Below are 18,788 nucleotides of genomic sequence, written 5' to 3' on the forward strand. Positions count from 1 at the left end.
CTCCCTGCCAAATCCATCCCCGTCAAGGCCGCAGGCTGCCAAGCCGCTCTCCGTCCCGCCTGGAGGTTGTCCCCCCTCGCTGAGGCCCCCCAGCTCCGCGCATGGATGTCCGCTGATCCCTCCCCGTCTCCCATCCCGGGACCACCCAGGGGACTCGGCTGGGGATGGGGGGAGTGCATCCCGCCGCAGGACCCGCTGGAGGCCGGAGGAGGGATGAGGGTGACGTGGGTGGCGGGTCTGCCCCGGTCAGCGGAGGAAATGGATCCCAAATGTGTGTGAGTGGGGAAGAGGGGGCCTGGGACACGCACAGCCCCACTCCGGGCCCCCACAGTCCCGCAGCCCCTCTGCTGGCGTTGGGGGTTGGGGGGTGTCCCAGACTCCTGTGGGCCAACTCGATTGGGGCGCTACGGGATCGGGGGGGTTTGCCGCTCCCCTTCTCCCCCCGGCCGGAGGGGCGGCGAGAGGCCGGGGTGGGGCGGGCGGGCGGAGCGAGGGGCCGGGGGCTCGGCCGGCCGGGGCCGCGCCGCGGGCAGCATGACCGGGCTGTGCCTCTCCTGCCTGCTCCGGGTACGGCCCGCGCCGGGGGGAGCAGGACAGCAGCGCCGCGGGCTCCCGGCGCCGGGGGTGACGGAGCGGGGCTGATCTGGGGAGCGGGCGGTGGATGGGACTGGATGCGAGGGGAGCGGGACGGAGCGGGGGCGTTTGCACCGGGACGGGGTAAGCGGGAGCAGGGGGAACTGACGGGGCTGGACCGGTACCAGGACCGGCTCTGGGGGAACCGGGACAGAGCGGAGACCGCCAGGGACGGACGGACATCGGGGTGGGACTGGGGGGACCGGACCGCGAGCGGGGCCGGGAGGCGCCCCGGGGACTGTGGGGAGTGGAACGGGACCCAGCCCGATTGAGAAGTGGCGGTGGGCAACAGGCTGGGGGGTACACGAAGAGGGGACCGGGCTGGGATGCAGACAGGGACACTGGGCTGTAGGAGGATCTGTGGAAGGGTTGTGGGGGAGGCTGATCCCCCCCCACACCCCAGCCTGCGTCACCGCCCGGGGGGTCCACCATTCCCTGGGGCAGAAGCTCTGCTACTGCACTGAAGGGAAACTCGGAAAACTGGGGGGGATCCAATTAGTTTGGTCCCGGGGCCCGCGGGTTGCAAAACTGTGGGTGGATCTGAGCTTACGAGACTGCATCCAGGTTGTCCTAGTGCCCTCCACTGACTCTGGCTTTGCAGCCTCAGGGGAACCGGGTGTCACAGGTTCCTCCCCCCCACCACTGCACTCTCTGCAGTGCTGGGCAATGAACCCAGGTCTCCCAGCTCTTGATTAATTTGGCATCTCTGTCTGGTGCCTCTTCCAGACCAGGACACCCGAGTCCCTTTCCAGCCTCCTTTGGTCTGTGTGTTGGGAGGCCCACGGCTAGGAATGCTTTTGCACCCCTGCTCCTGCACTGTGTGGGTGCTGGTCCGTGGAGGTGGGTACCCATGTGTGGGTATCCATGTGACGTGCCCAAGAAGCCCTCCAGCCCATGCCCCTGCGTTCCCCCAACAGTTTCCAGCCTTGGGGGCAGGGAGGCTGACTGGGATGCTGCCAGTATGGAGCTGGGACTGGATTGTTTTGTGGGATAGGCTGGTTCCCTGGCTGGCAGAGTGGCACTGGGTGGGCAGAGTGCCCCTCCAGCAGCAGGGCACTGAGGGGGGGAATAAAGCTGGGTGCTGGGTTGGTTCCCCTCTGATGGTGTTGGCAATGAGTCAAGCAGAAGGGGCTCTGAGGGGGTGGGAATCAGAGGGCCAGCTTTTTCCCTAGTGAGGATAATTGTTGTTAATGAAGCCATGGAGGCCAGGGCAGAGCAGGGGGTACGTGCATGGGAGATGTGTCGGCATCCCTGGGCATCCCAGTGGGTCCCTGGGAGCGGCGGGCAAGGCCTCTTCCCGGGGCACCCTGCAGCAATGATGCTGCTTTGCATATGCAAAGGAGCTCATGGCATCATTAGGTCTCGCTGTCACCCAGCAACTGCAGCGTGGGAGCCCCTGTCCTGGGGGAGCTTTTCCCACGGCTGCTGGGTGGGTGACACCACGTCTGAGCACGTGTGTGTGCGTGTCTGTGTACACACCCACCCGGTAGAGTGGCACCAGCTCTTGGGGCTGCCAAGGGACCACCTGTGAGTGGCCCTGTGGGAGCAGGTGCCCAGGGAAGAGGGACTTGTACACACATGGACAAACCTGTGTGTGCGCACGCTGGCACATGGACCTGCGTATGAGAACAGTGTGCCCATGCCACTGCTGCTGCTGTGGCTGGTGAGGACCTGCAGCCGTGCATGTGCACGCAGTGCCATGACACACGCACTGCATGTTGCATGCACAGCACCCTCACAGCCCCGGGGATGTTTGTACACACATGAGTGTGCAGTGCATGTGTATGGCCCATCTCCTGTCTGTGTTTGCACTGGGGAAACTGAGGCAGAGAATTTTGTGTGGAGGTACCCGGCCCTCTGACGTTTTGGCACCATCCCTTTTGGCTTTGGTGCAGTGGGCTGGAGGAGAGCGAGGCACCAAGACAAGGGGGGGCCACCGGGCCTTTGCTTAATCTCATTAGTCTTGGCATGAAAAGGCGGATTTACAGGGGCTCACGTCTTCATCTGGCAGTGGGTGGGTGGGCAGGGCTGGCGTGCTGCCAAGGGTTGTTCCCCACCAACCCCCCCCCCGTCAGCTGGGGTTCAGGAGGAACACTGGCTGCCTGCAGCTGTGCCAAGACCCCTCCCTGTCCTCAACCTGCATGTGAACACACATGTTTGCACAGGTTGGATCCATCCTGCACTCAGTCGCACTCGTGGCATCAGCTTCCCCTCTCTGTGGGTTGTGCCAGACAGGGTGGGCACAGCTGCTCATGCTCAGGGGGCTTTGTTCCCCCTCTGCACCCCTTCAAGAGACACCTCAGCACACACTGCCTGGCATGTATCCCAAAACAGAGCATTACAGTGAGACACTTCCAGCATGGGCACTGTACTCACAGCACCCACATGTACCCGGGTGTGCACGTAGGTTTTTGTGCACATATTTGAGTACTTACACACACACATATGAAAATACATGCATGCATTATCTCTACGTTTATCTATGTGCATTCACATGTGCTCATATGAGTTTGCACACACATGTGCATTCAAGCATCTTCACAGCCTGTGTGTGCAGACATGCACAGTTGTGCCCACACACATGCTCACAGAGACGCTTGTGCACGGGCATGTGTTCACAGGGACACATGGAGATGTACTGACATGCAGGGAGGCATGAGTGTGCCAACATCTGTGCACGCACACATATCTGCACACACCTGTGCACACCTGTGTGTATGCACCCACGCACTGCACACACATGCAAACAGCATGGACACACACGTGTGGTTACACATCTGTGCACACAATCTGTGCATGTACACACACGGCATGTTCATACACACTTCTGTGTGCACACACAAGTGCACACACGTATACGTGCACATGCAGAAATGTATGTGAACACACACGTGTGTGCATGGGTGCACACACACACACACACACTACACATAGGCACACCCCACTAGGGGGCGGCAGAGACTATTTAAAGGGGTGGAGGCAGTTTTCCCCCGCCCCCCGCCTTCTCCTGTACCCCCTATCTCCCACCCCATACCCCCATCCCCTGCCCTGGACTCCATATCCTGTAGTCCATACTCTGTACCGCAGCTGCAGAGGACACAGCAGCAGGTGAAGGGGTGTGGGGGACATGGGTGGAAGATGAACCCATGTCCCCCAGGGGAAACAGGCAGGTCAGAGTTGAGTGTCTGGGTCTTGGTGCCACCTTGTTCTCGCTGACAAAGCCCCATGTTCCCTTCAGCCCCAGGACCTGGAGGCTCCTCCAGCACACACCTTCAAGATGACGAGCTTCAAGAAGGTGAAGGCATGCGGGATCTGCCGGCAGGCCATCACGCGCCAGGGCAGCACCTGCAGAGGTGAGCTGGGGCCGTGGGCATGCGCGTGCACAGGGACATGCCAGCGAGGTCAGGACATCGGCGTGTGTGTGTATGCCTGCATGCACGAGGATTTGAATGTGGGAACGTGCCTGTGCCAATCTGGGCACACATGTGTGTCTGTGTGTTAGAGGGAGAACTGTGGCTGTGAGAGAGTATGTGCAGTGCCTTTGTGGGTGGGAAGGTAGCTGGGAGGCAAGGGTGGCCCGTGGAGATACTGAGGTGTCGCACATGTACGTGGCTGTGTGTCAGCTTCCTGCACGTGCAGTGAGTGTACAGTGGCCACCACGAATGTGCACATGGGTGAGGGTCTGTGCACACATGTGGGTGCTCATCCCCTGAGCCGTGCTGCCCGTGGCACCCAGTGGGTGACAGGCAGGGCCGAGAGCCCTTGCACGTGTGTGGTGTGCTGAGCCCCGTGCAAGGGGCGGACAGAGGAAACGGGAACAATGAGGCTTCCTGTGCTGCAGGAAATAGGCCCAAGGGGAGCAGGACTGGGGTGCGGCCGTGGCCTGGGCCATGCTGCGTGGGGGCCCTTGTGTCCCCTGGGGATGAGACGTGTCTTTGCAGGATTACCCAGGTGGCACAGTGGTGCCCTGTACAAGTGCGTGTCCCCAGCAGTGGCAAACACGCCTGCACTGCCCATGAACATGTGCCCTCCATGAGGGCGTGGGTGGTGAAAATGTGCAACAGCAGTGCAAGGAAAGGAGGGAGGGACCACAGGCAATGGTAGCACCCCTGTGGTGCTCGCAGCCGTGCCAGTGTCCATGAGAGGCCCCATGAGACCCGTCTGTGCATGGTCTCCCTTCATGCTATTCACGCTGGGCACTGGGACTTGCATATAGGCATGTTGGCACCGTGTGTGCCCCAGAGCCACATTTTGTGTGCCTGCTGCTGTGCCATGCTGGTGCCACCCAGACTGTGTGTGCACTGGTGGGATGTGTGGGTGTCCCAGCATGTGTGTGCATGTCCTGGCAGCCAGTGCCCAGTGCCAAGGTGCTCTGTGCCCTGCAGTGTTGGGTGCTCTCCCTTCCTGTCCTGAATATGGGGTGCCTGCACACTGCCCCCTGGCACTGCTCCCCCTCCTGCCTCAAATAACCCTCTCTCTGCTCTCTCCCCACAGGCTGCAAGCTCTCCTGCCACACCAAATGCCAATCGAAGGTAAGGCCACTGCCCTGAGGTGTTCCCAACCCTGCCTAGGGGTGCTGGGGACTCAGAGGATGCCATGATCCATGCCAGCTGACCGCACTGTATCGGCACCTAAATGGGGTGCTGGCTCTGGGCTTGTCATGGTGGCACTATTGTCACTGCTGGGTGAAGCTGACAGTGCTGTCCTGCCTGGCCACTGACAGCATGTGCCTGTCTGCATACAAGGCTGGGTTTTGGGGTGCAGCCCTTCTCAGAGCACACCAGCAAGTATCTATCTGTGCCTGGAGCAGGGTGCCCTTTGCCAGGGTGAGTGCTGCTGCACGTGGGTGCCATGTGCCGCAGCCGAGTGCTGCCAGCTGCATGCACACAGGCTGAGCACTGCTGCTGATGCCCAGCCAGGGGCGGATCTTGCTGGCTGGAGACAGTAGAACTGAGGATGCCCAGTGGTGTCTGTCTATCCAGCTGCTGCACTGGCAGAGGGGGACCCTACAGCAACCCAGGTTCTCCGAGGAGCTGGAGGTGGGCATGGTGCCCATCACTGCGCTGCCGGGGCAGGGGAGGCTTCATGTTCTTAATCCCTGGGGAGGCGTGTATGCCAGCTATCTCCGGGGCTGGCATCCTGGGCGGGAAGAGGCTGGCATGCCCCAGGCAGACAGCGTAGGCTGGGACATGCCCGTTCCCGTGCCCATTGCCTGTGCCCAGCTGGGCAGGGAGGGAGAGGAAAGGAGGGAAGCCGTGCCAGAGGCCGGGCACACGTTGGGCTTTGCAGGGTGCCACGGGATGGGTGGCAGGGCAGGGCAGGCGCTGGCAGCAGCCCTGGCACTGAGCCTGGCACTCAGCTGGGCTCTTGGGGGAAGTGGGGGCCGTGGGGTACTCTGGGCCTTGAATGGGATGGGCGAAGGTGGCTGGGAGGCTTAATGAAGCTGTGCCAGCTCCAGGATCTTCTGTCAGCTCTGGGCCAGCCCAGGACCCTGTGTCACCCTGGGCAGCCTGTGCCAAAGATGGCAGGAAGGCTGAGGCCAGAGACTTTGGCCTTGCCGGGGTGCTGTGGGGAGAGCTGAAGGGGCGTGCGGTGAGGGGATGCCTGTGGTATCCCCGGGGCAGGCGGTGGCAGGGAGCATCTGGCAGTGGTTTCCAGGCAGGAGGGAGTGTCAGGAAGTGTGTGTGTCTGGGTGTGAACCCGGTGGGGATTCCCTGATGTCTGATAGGGGGTTGTACAGCACGAAGGGGTTCATACCAGGCTCCAGCATCTGGACAGACTGCGCAGGAGCAGCCCATGGCTCACTCTCGCAGCCGGCTGCATTTCATTAGCCTCCATCACCCTTCCCACGCTCGCTGGAAGCTGGAGCCCCCTCGCTGGGGCCAGCTAGCCGAGGGGTTTGCTGCTGGGGGGGAGCGTGCATGGGGCCAGGGCCAGGGGCCTTCCGCAAAGCTCCTTTGGGCCAGCGCCCAGGGAGGGGCTCCTCCGGTCGGGCAAATGGCCAGCTGACTCACACGCCGGCTTGTTATTGTAGGGTCTCCGGGGAGAGTGCATGTGAGGAGGGGGCTTGGCATGGAGCAAAAATGGCCTCTTGTATACCTGAAGTCCTTCATATTTAACCCCTGCACCTCCAGGATACTTTGGAGAGCAAAGATGGACTCAACTCCAAAGTGGTGGCAGATGCACCCCACAATGCTTCCTCTTCCTTCCCTGGATTTGCTGCCAGGTCCTGGTGTCTCCTGGTCCTGGAGTCTGCCCCGCCATGCTATTGGCAGTGTCTGCTCTTTGATCCCCGTATTTACCTCCCTGAGACTTGCTCCACCTCTTTGTTCTGCCTCCTAGCATGGCCAGCTCCCAGCCAGCTGCATCCTGGCCCAGCTGGGGGAAAGTCCCCACTTACAAACCTCAAATGGACCTCAGGTATAGGGGAGTGGGGAGAGATGGGGGTATGGGTGGGGTGTGAAGAGTTGTACTGCTGGAAATCAGTGTGGTGTGCCAGGTGCTACCATGGGTGTGATGGGGATAAGGGGAGGGGGGCACTGGAGTGTATGTGGGGACACCTGGGAGCTTTTGAGGTGCTGGTGAGTGTGAGAAGGCAGTGAGCAAGCAGAGCTGTAGCAGGGAGGGCAGGACCTGTGCCCTGGCAGTGACCTGTATCCCTCAAGTTTCCATCCTGCCTGAAAGACAGCGGGGGAACAGTGGTGCAGCCCTCTGCCCTGTGCTGGCAGTGATGCTGGTGGGATGCCTGATGCCCGTGGGTGGCTGTGGAGAGCCCAGGGCAGCTGCACACTCATCAGCTGGGAAGCACAACACTGTTCCCATGCCCATGTAAGGCCCTTCTTGCGCCCTGTGCCTCTGCTCAGGGATTTTTCCTTGCTTAGCAAACCTCCCTCCCTCTCTCCAAAAGGGATGGTTGGATAGATGGACACTGGTATGTATGTGACATGCACAGCCTGCCCCCTCCCTCCTTCCCTGCACCAAAACTGCCTGCCCAAAGCCGGGTGTGTATTGTCCTTTGAAAAGTTCGGAAACTGAGTCACCAAGCCCTGCCTGGGGGCAGCAGGAGGCAGGGAACATGGTTTGGGGTGCAGTCCTTCTGTGCCTGCATTCAAGTGTGGGTGAGCCTGTGTTGTGGGTGGCATTTGGCGACAGTGGCACAGCCAGGATCTGATGGTGACACTACTCTCCTGACCAAGGATGCTCCAAGCAGTGGGGCCATGCAGGCATATCCCAAATCAAGGGATATCCTAGGAGTGTCCCTGTCCCCCAGGATGCCTTCACTCTGACTGTGGCTGAGATGCCACAGCATCATTTTGCCATGATGCTGGTTGGAGAGGCTGGGAAAAGATGGGGACTATGCTGTTTCCCGTAGTGGGAGCTGGCCCCATGATGGATGGTTTGGCTGGGAGACAGGAAGTGCTGTGGTGTTTGGCTGCCGAATCGGCTGGTGATTGCTGGTGCTTGGTTCTGGGAAATGGCGCCTGTGCCAGCCCCTGGGCCTGGCAAGGCTCCAGCCTGCCCTGCTCGCCTGTGCCACCCAGGGGTCCACCAGTGCTGGGGGAGTAGGGGATGCTGGGCTGTGCCAAGAGGGAAAAGTGAGGCACATCACACTGCATGGGGCCAAGGGGTCTAGGGGCTGTCCCCCCGGTGTCTCTTCCTGTGGAGCTGAAAGTGTGTATTGGAGCCATGCCAGCCTGCTGGGCAAAGTGTGTGTGCCTGTGTATGTGAACACGTGTGTATGACTGTGTGTGCTCACAGATGCATACACAAGTGCATGAGCTGCAGGGGAATGCACATGTGTGCAAGAACATCCATCTGTGTGTGAGCATGCTCGAACACAGGCAGGTGGTCACATGCATGTGCTCCCAGTTCACTGCCATCCATCCCCGCTGGCCTCATGCCAGGCCTAGGTTGTTTTTCAAGTGCCCCCTGGGATGGGACTCCAGGGGGGTAGGTTTGTCCATCATTAAACCAGGGGGTGGAGCAGGGCCAGGGCTGGGCAGCGAGGCATATCCCGGCCAGAGCAATCGCTCCCAGTGCCCACGGCGCTGAGGGGACCTTGGACGGCTGTAGGACTCATGGCAGGGGGTGGTGGTGGTGAGGGGGTATGCCACCCCTTGCCTGGTGCTGGGGATATTCCCTGCTTGTAAAGCATGTTAAAACTAGGAAAGGAAACTGAGGTAAGGAGTGATTGGACAATTCTGGGTGGGGAGGTTTGACTCTGGTGATCAGCACTCTCCAGCCATGCCATGGCCAGGGGCCCAGGGAGTGTTGAGGGGTATGGCCAGGCTGTGCATTGCAGGTTCCCAGTGTCTGTGGCAGGAACAGGGGCTGCAAGGAGGGGACATCCATGTCCCAGTTTGGTAGACTCTTGCCAAGGAACTTGTGGCTGTCCGGTTCCGGCTCCCTGCCCCAGCCACTCTGCTTTCCTCCCTGTACTGTCGAGTGGATGACGTACTGGTCACACGGGAGCTGCCCGTCAGGTCCCTGTCCCCGGTGCCCCCGCTCAAAGCCACCCCTCCAGTGCTCAGGCACAGGTAATTAGCAACACCCCTGGTCTCCACAACAGAGTGGGCGGGGCAGGGGAGGGAAAGAATAGTGCCGAAATATGTCCTTGACCCTGGAATGGCCAACTGGGGTGGAGGGATGAGGGGCTGTGTGGTGCAGCCCTGCCCCGGTACTGTGCCAGGTCGTATATGTGCAGCAGGTCCTGGAGGGGGGTTTTATTGTTGTTCTTTTTTTTTTTTTTTCCTCTTTCTTTTTCCTCCTTCTTTATGTCACTGCCCAAATATTCGGCCTCTCAGCTCCAGTGGGGGGGCCACCTCGGCTGCTTGGAAGATTCGGGGCCCTTCTCTGCACCCTCGGGGTGCTGCACAGCAAGGATGGGTAGGGGAGAGGGGAGGCTGAGACTGCCTGTGCTTGCTGCACTGGTGAGCACTGGCCAGGACTGGCCTGAGAGGTGTCAGATGAGGCAGTGGGGACCAACCTCCCTCGTTGGCAGCTGCATCCATCTTCCCAGAGCCTTGTCATGGTGGGAAGCAGGGTCCAGGCCTGCCTCATTTCCCACTGATTTTCTCCCTTCCCAGACCAGTTTGCCCCCATGGCCACTTCTCCTGAGACCTGCCCTGGGAAGGGTGCTGGATCCCTGGGGACTCCCAGGACCCTCCAAGAGGTGGCAGTGATCCCAAAACAGCTAAAAGGTCAGGCTCAAGAGGGATTCTACAGACCCTGCACTGGGGCTTATCTTCTGTGTGCTTTAGTCTCTGGAGATGAACTACACCTGGGTGCCTGGTCCCCAGGTCTCCTTTCTTTCAATGGCATCTGGGGTAATGATGCTTAAGGGTGTTTGTTTTGGGTCACAGGAGGAGCTTTTTTTATGTGCGGGGTGGTTTGTCTGCAGGGCTGGGAGTCACTGGAGCCACTTTGCAGACTGCTGGACTTGCTCCCACTGGCACTTTGACCCTATGGCTCTGGGAGGTACTTTGGCAGCTGTAGTTCAAGGATGTTGTCAGGGCTTCTCTGACTGTGTCCTGTGGAAGGGACACGTCATGTCCCCAGGGGACAGTTCCTGTCACTGCCCCGGGGACCAGGACAGGGGACTAAGACAGGGATGTGCTATCAGTGCCCTTTGCTCACCCACTCATTTCCATTCCATTCAGTTGCTGATACTTCCCCATCTGGCCCCAGCTCTTCCTCTGCTGATGTTTCCCAGGGCCTGGGAGCCATCCTGTGGCCTCCTTCTGAGGAGTTTGGGCTGTCAGGCCTGTGCAGGGGTCTGTGTTGGGGCTGGGCTGGGGTCCATGCTGTGCTCTGCTGGTGCAGCATGTTTGTTGCCCCTCCATCCTTGTTGCAGCACTCCTATCTCTTTGGGATACCTGGTTTTTGTGGGCTGTGGTGATGGTGGAACTTGTTTAGGGATGTCAGTGAATCCAGGCCTGGGACTTGTTTAGGGGTGTCAGTGAATCCTGGGACTTGTTTAGGGATGTCATTGGATCCTGACCATGGGATTTTGTCCCTAGAGTGGTGGCTGTTGGGATCTGACCCTGTGCTGTTGGGTGCTGGGGAGGGCAGAAGGGCTGGCTGATGCTTGCTTGGGAGGGGGATGAGGAGATGCCTTCAGAGATGTTTGGCTCTGGTGCTTTGTCCTTGGCAGCAAGAAGGGTCCACAGTGCCTTTTGGTGCTCCCACCTATGACAGTGTTGGGTTGCTGTGGCATGGAGGGAAACTGAGGCATGGAGGGACTGGGAAAGATCTCCTTGAACTGGAATTGTACTCACAGGGGTGGTGTCCCTTAGGGGGACTTGGAGGTGAGCAGTGGGAGAACCCCTTACCACATACCCCTGGCTGGTGACTTTTTAAGGGGTGGTGAGGTAGGAGGGATGTTGGGGTCCTGCACTGCTCCAGCAGAGCCAGTTCCAGCCTTTTGGCTGAGCCCACAGCTTCAGGACGGAAATGCAAACAGGAACGGGGAGGCGTTGGGTGAGAAAATGTCAACAGCACTGGGCCGGGTGCCTGGCTCGCCGCCTCCCTGGCCAGCACACCACTCTCTGGGCCACTGCTGGTGGGCTTCCCCTCTTTCCTGTGGGGTCTCCTGGCACTGAGCACTTGCTTGTACAGCAGGGCTGGGGCTGGGTTGTCCCAGGGGCAGCAAGGGAAACGAGGGCTCCATCCATCGACATGCAGCTTCCTGAGGAGGAGGAGGAAGGGAGACAGGAGGAAGGCCAGGGGGATGCTGGGCACACTCCAGGTTTGGAACAGGCAAGCTGGGACTGGCATGACTTTACATGCTGAGGGACAGACGGGACTTTTCCAGCATTTTGGCTTTGATTTTTAGTTGAGAGGTGGGCTGATAAATCTTCACATCCTCCCCAACACTTGGGGGGGTGGGACACCCAGGGACCATTAGTTGAGCACTTGGTCCCACATATGGCAGGAGGGCATCAGGTTGTGCCAGGGGGTGCCAGGCAGGCCCCAAGCAGGGCCCCACACACCGGTCCCTGCCACCCCCCCGCCAAGGGCACCGGGACGCCGGTGGCGTCACGCGGGGCGATAAGGCCCCGACCCCGCTGCACCCCGCCGCCCGCCGCGGCCCCTCGGCACCGGGTGCGAGGGGCTTTCAAGGGGGAGGTGGCGGAGGTGTGTGGGGGGTAATTTTTTTTTTTTTTGTGGGGGGGGGGGTCTGCCCACCTGCCGGCACCCCTGCCGCAGGGCCAGCTGCTCGAGTCAGGCTCCCGGTTGCCTTTAAGGGCGTTTTTGGGGGAGGCGAGGGGAGCGGAGCGGGGCCGGACTTGGAGCGCGCCGTGCAGCTGGGGAGAGGGAAGAGGAGAAGAAAGAGGGAGAAGAAGCGAGAGAAGGGAGGGGAGCGGTGGAAAAAGTCGAGCAGGACCCCATTCCTCCGCAGGGCCGGGGCCGGCGCCCCCGGGCTCCCCAGCCCCGGCCGCCCCGGGGGTGCGGAGGGGAGCGGGGAGCCGCCGGGACCTCCCTGCTCCTCTCCATCGCCGGGGTCCCGCTTCTGGGGAGCGAAACCCTTCGGCTCTCCCCCTCCTTCTCTCCCCTCCCTCCTCCCTCCCTCCTTCCTTCCTTCCTTCTCGAGGCTTGGCCCGGGGAGGGAGGGGGGCTCTGCCTGCAGTCTGCCTTCACGCCTGCCCGCCCGGGCGACGCCGGGCTCCCGCCTGCCCCCCGCGGCCCCTCCGGCCGCCCCCCGCGCCCCCGGGGCCAGGTGAGGCTGCCGTGCCGTCCCTCTCGGATGTAGGCAGACGAGACCCCGGATGGATTTCGGGAGCGTCATGAACCAGGTACGGGCGGGCGGCGAGGGCACAGGGGTTCTCAGCCCCCTCGGGACGGGGGGGTGCTGGAAGGGGTGTCATCTCTCCAGGGGGCGGGGGCCACGCGTGATATCCGAGCGGTGATGGGGTGGTGCGTGGAGGAGGGGGTACTGCCCTCCCGTGTTGGGGGGGGGTCCGCAGCTGTCACCAGAAGGGGTCTCGGGGTGCGGGGGGGGGGCTTGAAGAGGGCGATGCGGTGCTCGCAGGGAGGAGGACTTGGGCAGGGGGCGAGGGCCGGTTTGCTGCCGGCGGGGACCTGTGAGCGGTTCTGGGGGCCGTGCCCCCCGTGCCCCTCTCCCCTGCCTCGGCAGGGCGGGTGACTCTCAGGGTGCCCCGGAGGGGGACACACAGGCGCTGGGGTTTGCGTTCCCCCCTCTCCGAAGTGCGTAGGGACACGTCCCGGTGGAGCGAGGACTGCGCGGGAAAGCGGGGTCCGCCCCTGGCACCCCGCTCCCGCCCCGCAGCCGGGGGGGCGATGCCGGGCGCCTGTCACCCCCGCGGGGGGACACTTCGGGGGGCTGCCCCTCGGCCGGGACACCTTGGCAGCCCGCGGGTTAACCCCCCTCCCCGGCGGGACCGTCAATGGTTAAACTCCGGGTTAATGAGTGGCGAGGCAGCCCCGGCGGGTGCCAGCCCCCCCCCGCCGCCCCCCGGGCAGGGATCCCCGGCCCCTCGGCGCCGCCGGGCCCGCAGAGGGTTAACTCCGTCAGGGCAGGTCCCAGCGCAGATGTTTTTGGGCTGTGCTTCTGGGAGAGGAAACGACCGAGCGAGGGAGGCATCGGCCCGCTTGGGTTTAAGGGGAAAACATGGAAAAAAAGAGAAGTGCTCTGTTCCCCGGCGCTTGAGCCCGCTCGGCGCTGGCGTCAGCCCTGGTGCGGGACCGGTGACCCCAGTGTGTGCGCTGGGGGACAGCTAGCGGGGACAGTGGAGTGACAGTGGCTGGGCCCCCTGGCTGCTCATGCCGCTTGAGTCTGGGCGTTCTGGGGGGCAACCAAGCAGGCACCTCTTGTCCCTACAGCGTGATGGCACTGGTGAGACGAAGTGTGTCCTGTCTGGAGTCTGAAGCCACCCCCAGGGAAAGTGTATCGGTAGAAAACAACCCTCCAGCCCTTATGTGCTCTTAATGAAGCCTCTTCCTGGTGATCATGCTAGCCCTGGGTAGGGTGCTGGGCCTTGGAGCTGCGCTCCCCCATGCGCCCTTTTGGGGTCCCGAGTTGCGGGGCTCCATTTGCTCCTGCCCTTGGCCACCCTACTTCTCGCTTTGCCACTGTCTGGTCCCTGGCCTTGTGCTGCCCATCTCCGGGGTATCTGGTCACAGTGCTAGCAGACCCTGATCAGCATTGGAGCTTCCCTGATGGGTTTTGGGACACAAGAGGGAAGAGGAGTCCCACAGCACAGCTCCTGGGTTAAGTGGGGAGTGCCTTCCTTTGTCTCCACCTCTTCCTCCTATCCCCTCATCTTCTCAAAACGACACATGTGGGAGACACCAGTTTTGGAGGTGCTGCTCAGCAAGTCAGTTTCACTGTAGTGTTTTCAGCTCTGTCCCATAGGTGAGGACACAGCACTGACTCCAATCTCCATCTGCCTTGGGCTTTTCCCTCAGAAGTAAAGCCCCTGGGCTCAGTACTGGGGGACTAAGACCCCTCGGGGCAGCCAGGGCTTATTTTGGCACCTTAACCACTGCATAAGCTGAGAACCAGATGCTGGGAGGCAGCCCAAAGTGTGCAGTGGGGTCTGAGCGCACAGGAAGGGGTTTGCCTGATGCTCCACCAGAGTGGATCTGTGGCAAGGATCCCACACTGGGCTCAAGGTGGGGCACAGAGTGCTGACAGGCCAGTGTGCTGACCAGTCCTACAGGAGTGCCTGTGCTCCAGCCAGTCCCATGTCAGAATCCATTTGTTGATCAGTTCCATGTGAGAATCTGTGTGCTGGCCAATCCTATGTGGGAATCTCCACTCTGACCAATCCTGCATGAGAGTCAGTGCTTTGGCCAATCCCCTGGCAGAATCCATGGATTGACCAGTCCCATGGGACAAAACCGTGGAGTGATTAATCAAGTGTAAGAATCCATGTGCTGGCCAATCCTGTGTGGCAGTCCATGCCTTTACTAATCTCAGGTGAGAATCCATGAACAGACCAGCCCCAGATGAGAATCCAGTTGTTGCCCAATCTCATCTAAGAATCTGTGCACTGTCCAATCCAATGTAAGAACCTGTTCATGGATCAGTCCTGGTGAAACCCCCTGCAGCAGAGTCTGTCCCAGCCAGTCCTGCTGTGACTGTTCCCGGCCTATTCCTGGTGCAGAAGCTGCTCCCTGGCCAATCCTGGTGGTCTGGTTTGGCTCTGGGGCGTTGGTGAGGGAGTGGGAGGATCCTGGTACATTTTCTTAGGGAAGGCTGGTGCAGAGGGGACAGTGACCCCATGCTCTCCCTTAGGCTGGTTGTGGGGTCCCCATGGCACTAGGGTGTCCCCCCAGTGGGGTGGCAGCACACGTGTGTGGTGGCAGACCAGAGCAGGGCAGGGCTGGGGCTGTGGGGCCAGAGCCAGGCAGGCGCATGCTGGCCCATGGGGTTGGATCCAGACCTGCTGCCTCCAGATGTTGCCTTTTTAGGCACTGGAACACAGCATATCCCTGCCTGTGGCCGGCCCCGTGCCGAGCCAGTGCCTGCAAGCAAAGTAGGGACAGTCCCTGTCCTGGTCATGTGGAGGCATCTCTGTCCCCCTCCTGACCCCCAAAAATACCCTTCTCCCCCCAAACAGGGTCAAGGATGCTACCTTCTCTCCCTTCCCCTCATCTGCACTTAGCAGCGCTGAGGCTGATTGCTCAAACTGCCCCAGAGCTGGGACCTGCCCTTATTTGGGTTGAGACCAGGGCTATTTTGGTGCAGCTGCCTCCATTGCAACCCCTTGAAGCTTCTCTGTACATTGTTTTTCCTGTCCTGTCCCATATCCCTGTGCCAGGGCTGCTGGCCAGGCCAACCATGAGCTGCTGGGGGCCATCACCCTCCCAGTGCGCTGTGTGTCCCGGGGTGTCTTGGGGTGCCAGTGGTGGCCCCCACGGCCACTGTGGGGTGGGAAGGCTGGTGTCCTCTGTGGCATTTCATCCCTGATTTGCAGGGCTGTGTGTACTGGGTAACCTCTGTCCTGGTCCTGCTGTCGCCTTCCTGGCGGGGATGGGCCACAGGGCGGCTCCTCATCAACATACCAGGGAAGAGACTGAGGAGATAGCATTTGTCCCAGCTTGGGGGACATCCCTGAGCGGCTCTTTACCCTGTGGTACTTTCCTTGGTACCCCCAGCATCTCTTGGGCAATGCAGGGGCAGGGTAGACTTGATGGCTTCTGCCTGGCAAGGGTGCTGTTGAAGCATCCAAGTGTGGAGGGGGTGGCACAGTGACAGTCCCTGACCCAGCTGCAGGGCGGGCTGGGGATGTTTGGAGGGAAGCCTGGGAGCGGTGAGACCTCCGTGCCCCAACCTCAGCCCAGTGTGACTCACCCTGAGCCGCTGGCCAAGCCGCTCCCCTGCCCTTCGCTGCATCTGCCAGTTACCCCCACCCGATGGAAGAAATCCCAAAAGCAGCACCCCTGGGCACTGGTGGGCGAGGAGAAGGGCTGTGTGGTGCACGGGATGCTGCCCCTTCCCAGCGACCTGGGGTCTGGGGCTCTGTGTGGCTGCCCTGTGCTTCTCACACCGGGGCTGTGCTGGGCAGGGTGGAGCTGGAGTGGGGGGGGAGCGGGTGTGCATGGAAACATGCCGTCCTCCCGCCGGGGACATGTTGCATAAACAGAAGTTTTGCCAGAGCTACAAAAAATGTGAGGGCAGGAGCAGCCAGCACGTGGTGTAGGCAGAGGGTACCTGACCCATGTGCTGGGCAGGGAGGTGACCAGAGCACAAACACCATAGTCCCTTGGGCCTGGCAGGGGAGAAGGATGCTGCAGCTGGAATGGGGAGCAGGGGAGCTGGAGAGGGAAAAATCTTCCCCAACATTCCCAGCTTAGTGGTACCAACCTGTCCCCTAAAAGTGTCTTCTCCTGTGAAGTTCACATGGTTCGATGGCAGTTCACACTTTGCCCCACACTGTGGATGAGGGCTTGACAGGGCTTGGTGGCTGTGGCTGGGCTGGAGGGACTGGTGAGTAGGGAAAGGGCTCTGAGAATGGCTGGGGAAGTTGCTGTGGCCCGTGGCTGTCCCTGAGATCCCCTTTGCATGAGGCAGAGTCTCAAGGTGAGCAGAGAATTGTGGGGTGCATGGGGAAGTTATTCGCAGCCCAGCTGGGATGTAGGTGGCACAAAGCTGAGATGAACTTGCTTGGGAGGAAGTGGTCCCTCATGGGGTGGTGTGGAACCCCATGAGGTGGGATCACATGGGCTGAGCTGGCATTTATGCTACCCAAGCATTGTCCTGTGGGAGGCCAGTGTGGCCACTGAGTCACGTTCCTCTTTGACAACTGCATTTCCAGACCACAGGGTGGCTTGGGCAGGAGAGCCACTTCCAGGGCTGGAGGGAGTAGGGTGCCTTGATTCCTTCTCTTGGGGTCCACATTCTTTCTAAATAGGGGGGCCATGAAGCTGGCTCACTGGCTTGCATCCCAAGCTCTGGGATGTCAGTCTCCCTTTTGACATCGTGTCTCCAGCTCCAGCCACACCAGCTGGGCTGGCTTACCAGCATCTATCTCAGTGCCTGGTCATGGGGAGCATCCCCGGTGTGCAGGGGTCTGTGTGAGGGTGGCTGGTGCTGCATCTGCTCCTGGCATAGTAAGGGTCAGCACCAGCCCGGATATTGTCCGGCTCTGGAATGTTTATCGGAGCTCCTGGGGAAGGGAAAAACAAAAACCGCCACCCAAAGGAAGGGATATGCGTCAGAGATGGGCCTGGATCACCCACCCGCAGCCGGACGGGCCATGCTGTGGGCTATGGGCCAGTGCTTGCCTGGCTGCAGCAGCCCAGCTGGGGAGACCCCAGTACTGCACTGATCCAGCCCGTGCCTGAATCGCAGGGCCCCTCCATGGAGGTTTGTTTTCCCCCAGCCCTGCTGGCATCTTGCAGGTTGGGGCTACAGCCCACGGGGATGCTCCGCTGGAGCAGGATCTGGCAGTGGCCCTGGGCACTTCCATGGATGTAAGGGTTGTTTTACTGAGGGAGGAGGAGGGTGAGGAAGGAGGTGCTGAGGGAGGGTGGTGTGAGCAGTGGTTGCAGCATGGAGAAGGCTCTGAGATGTCTCATCCCTGGATAGGAGGTGGATGTCTGCATTCCTCCAGCCTCGCTCAGTTCTTGTGAAATGGTGCTGAAGTCCTGTCGGGATCTGTGGTGCAGAGGTCAGTTCCTGAGCTGCAGCTGGAGGGGTTAGGTGGAAGAGGGATCTCATGAGCTACTCTGCACTATGACGGTGTGGCCAGGGATGTCAGGGGTTTGGCAGCCAGGTGTTTATTTCTGGGCTTGGACATGTCAAGGGTATCGAGTTTCTCTAGGTATAGTGACAGCTGGTGATGAGTGAGTGAGCCCATCATCACTTTCCAGCGGAAGGCTGCAGGGTGTGCCCAACCCTTTATGAGACATCAGAGACTGCTATCACTCGTGGCCATGGGGCCTCGTTTGCTGGGGAACTGATTTTTCTGCTTGGCAAAGCTCGGGTCTCAAGGCAGCAGCTCATGGGATGTGGCTGCTGGGAGGGATGGGGCTACGACCTGGGGGGCCGAGTGGGCGGGTGGGGGACCATGGGGGGCTGATGGGGTGGGCGGCAGCCCTGCTGCGCCTCGTTCCTCGCATTCCTGGGCAGGGCTGCTGGGCGGCGGGGTCGGCGGCGGGGGCCAGCCGGCAGGAATGCAAACACCGGTGAGGGGGAGAAGAAAGGCCGCTGTGTCTGCCACGGCGAAGCGAAGCCTGGACCAGGGGTGTGCGTGTCCCCCTGCCTCTCCCACCCCTCCCTGCACCGAGGGATGCAGGAAGCCCTGGGGACAGAGATGGTGACTGTTCTGGGGGTCGCTGCAGTCCTGTATGGAGTGATACTCTCACTGGTCCCGTGGGGGAGGAGAGGTGCTCATGCACCTCTAGGTCAGGAACTGGACTGCCCCAGGGAGGGGTCCATTGTCTGGGGCAGGGTCTTCCTTCTTCTGCTTGAACTGGGGGCGTGTTTGAGCCAAACTTGAGAGAGGGAAACAGCTTTACATTCCTGTAGTGCCTTGTAAAACTGCCCCTCTGGGATGCAAGAGTGTCATACAACCTGAGTTGCTGTCTCCTGTGGATGGGAAGAGTGATGTCAAGTGAGCACAAGCCCACATTAGACATCAGAGAATCCTTAAGGGTTGGGGAATGCAACCACAGGCACCCCAGTT

At 60.8% G+C, this 18,788-nt stretch overlaps 1 protein-coding gene and 1 long non-coding RNA gene across 11 annotated transcripts in view; both read left to right on the forward strand.

Annotated features, from left to right (window-relative positions):
* Positions 1-212: 212 nt before the first annotated feature.
* Positions 213-5,174, forward strand: LOC136363620 (uncharacterized). Its single transcript, XR_010744021.1, has 3 exons — positions 213-275; positions 3,872-3,986; positions 5,128-5,174. It is a non-coding gene; the product is annotated as an uncharacterized lncRNA (long non-coding RNA).
* Positions 5,175-11,815: 6,641 nt separating this feature from the next.
* TNS1 (tensin 1) overlaps positions 11,816-18,788 on the forward strand; it is a 54,605-nt gene continuing 47,632 nt past the window's right edge. For 6 of the 10 annotated variants that reach the window (XM_066322995.1, XM_066322993.1, XM_066322996.1 and 3 more), the window contains exon 1: positions 11,817-12,428. In XM_066322995.1, coding sequence (XP_066179092.1) covers positions 12,402-12,428 — 27 coding nt within the window. In that variant the 5' untranslated portion in view covers positions 11,817-12,401. Of the gene's footprint in view, positions 12,429-18,788 lie in introns of all 10 variants that reach the window. The other 4 variants (XM_066322989.1, XM_066322990.1, XM_066322992.1 and 1 more) reach the window with 1 other exon arrangement.

The sequence above is a fragment of the Sylvia atricapilla genome, chromosome 7 (assembly GCF_009819655.1).
Source record: "Sylvia atricapilla isolate bSylAtr1 chromosome 7, bSylAtr1.pri, whole genome shotgun sequence".
NCBI lineage: Eukaryota > Metazoa > Chordata > Aves > Passeriformes > Sylviidae > Sylvia > Sylvia atricapilla.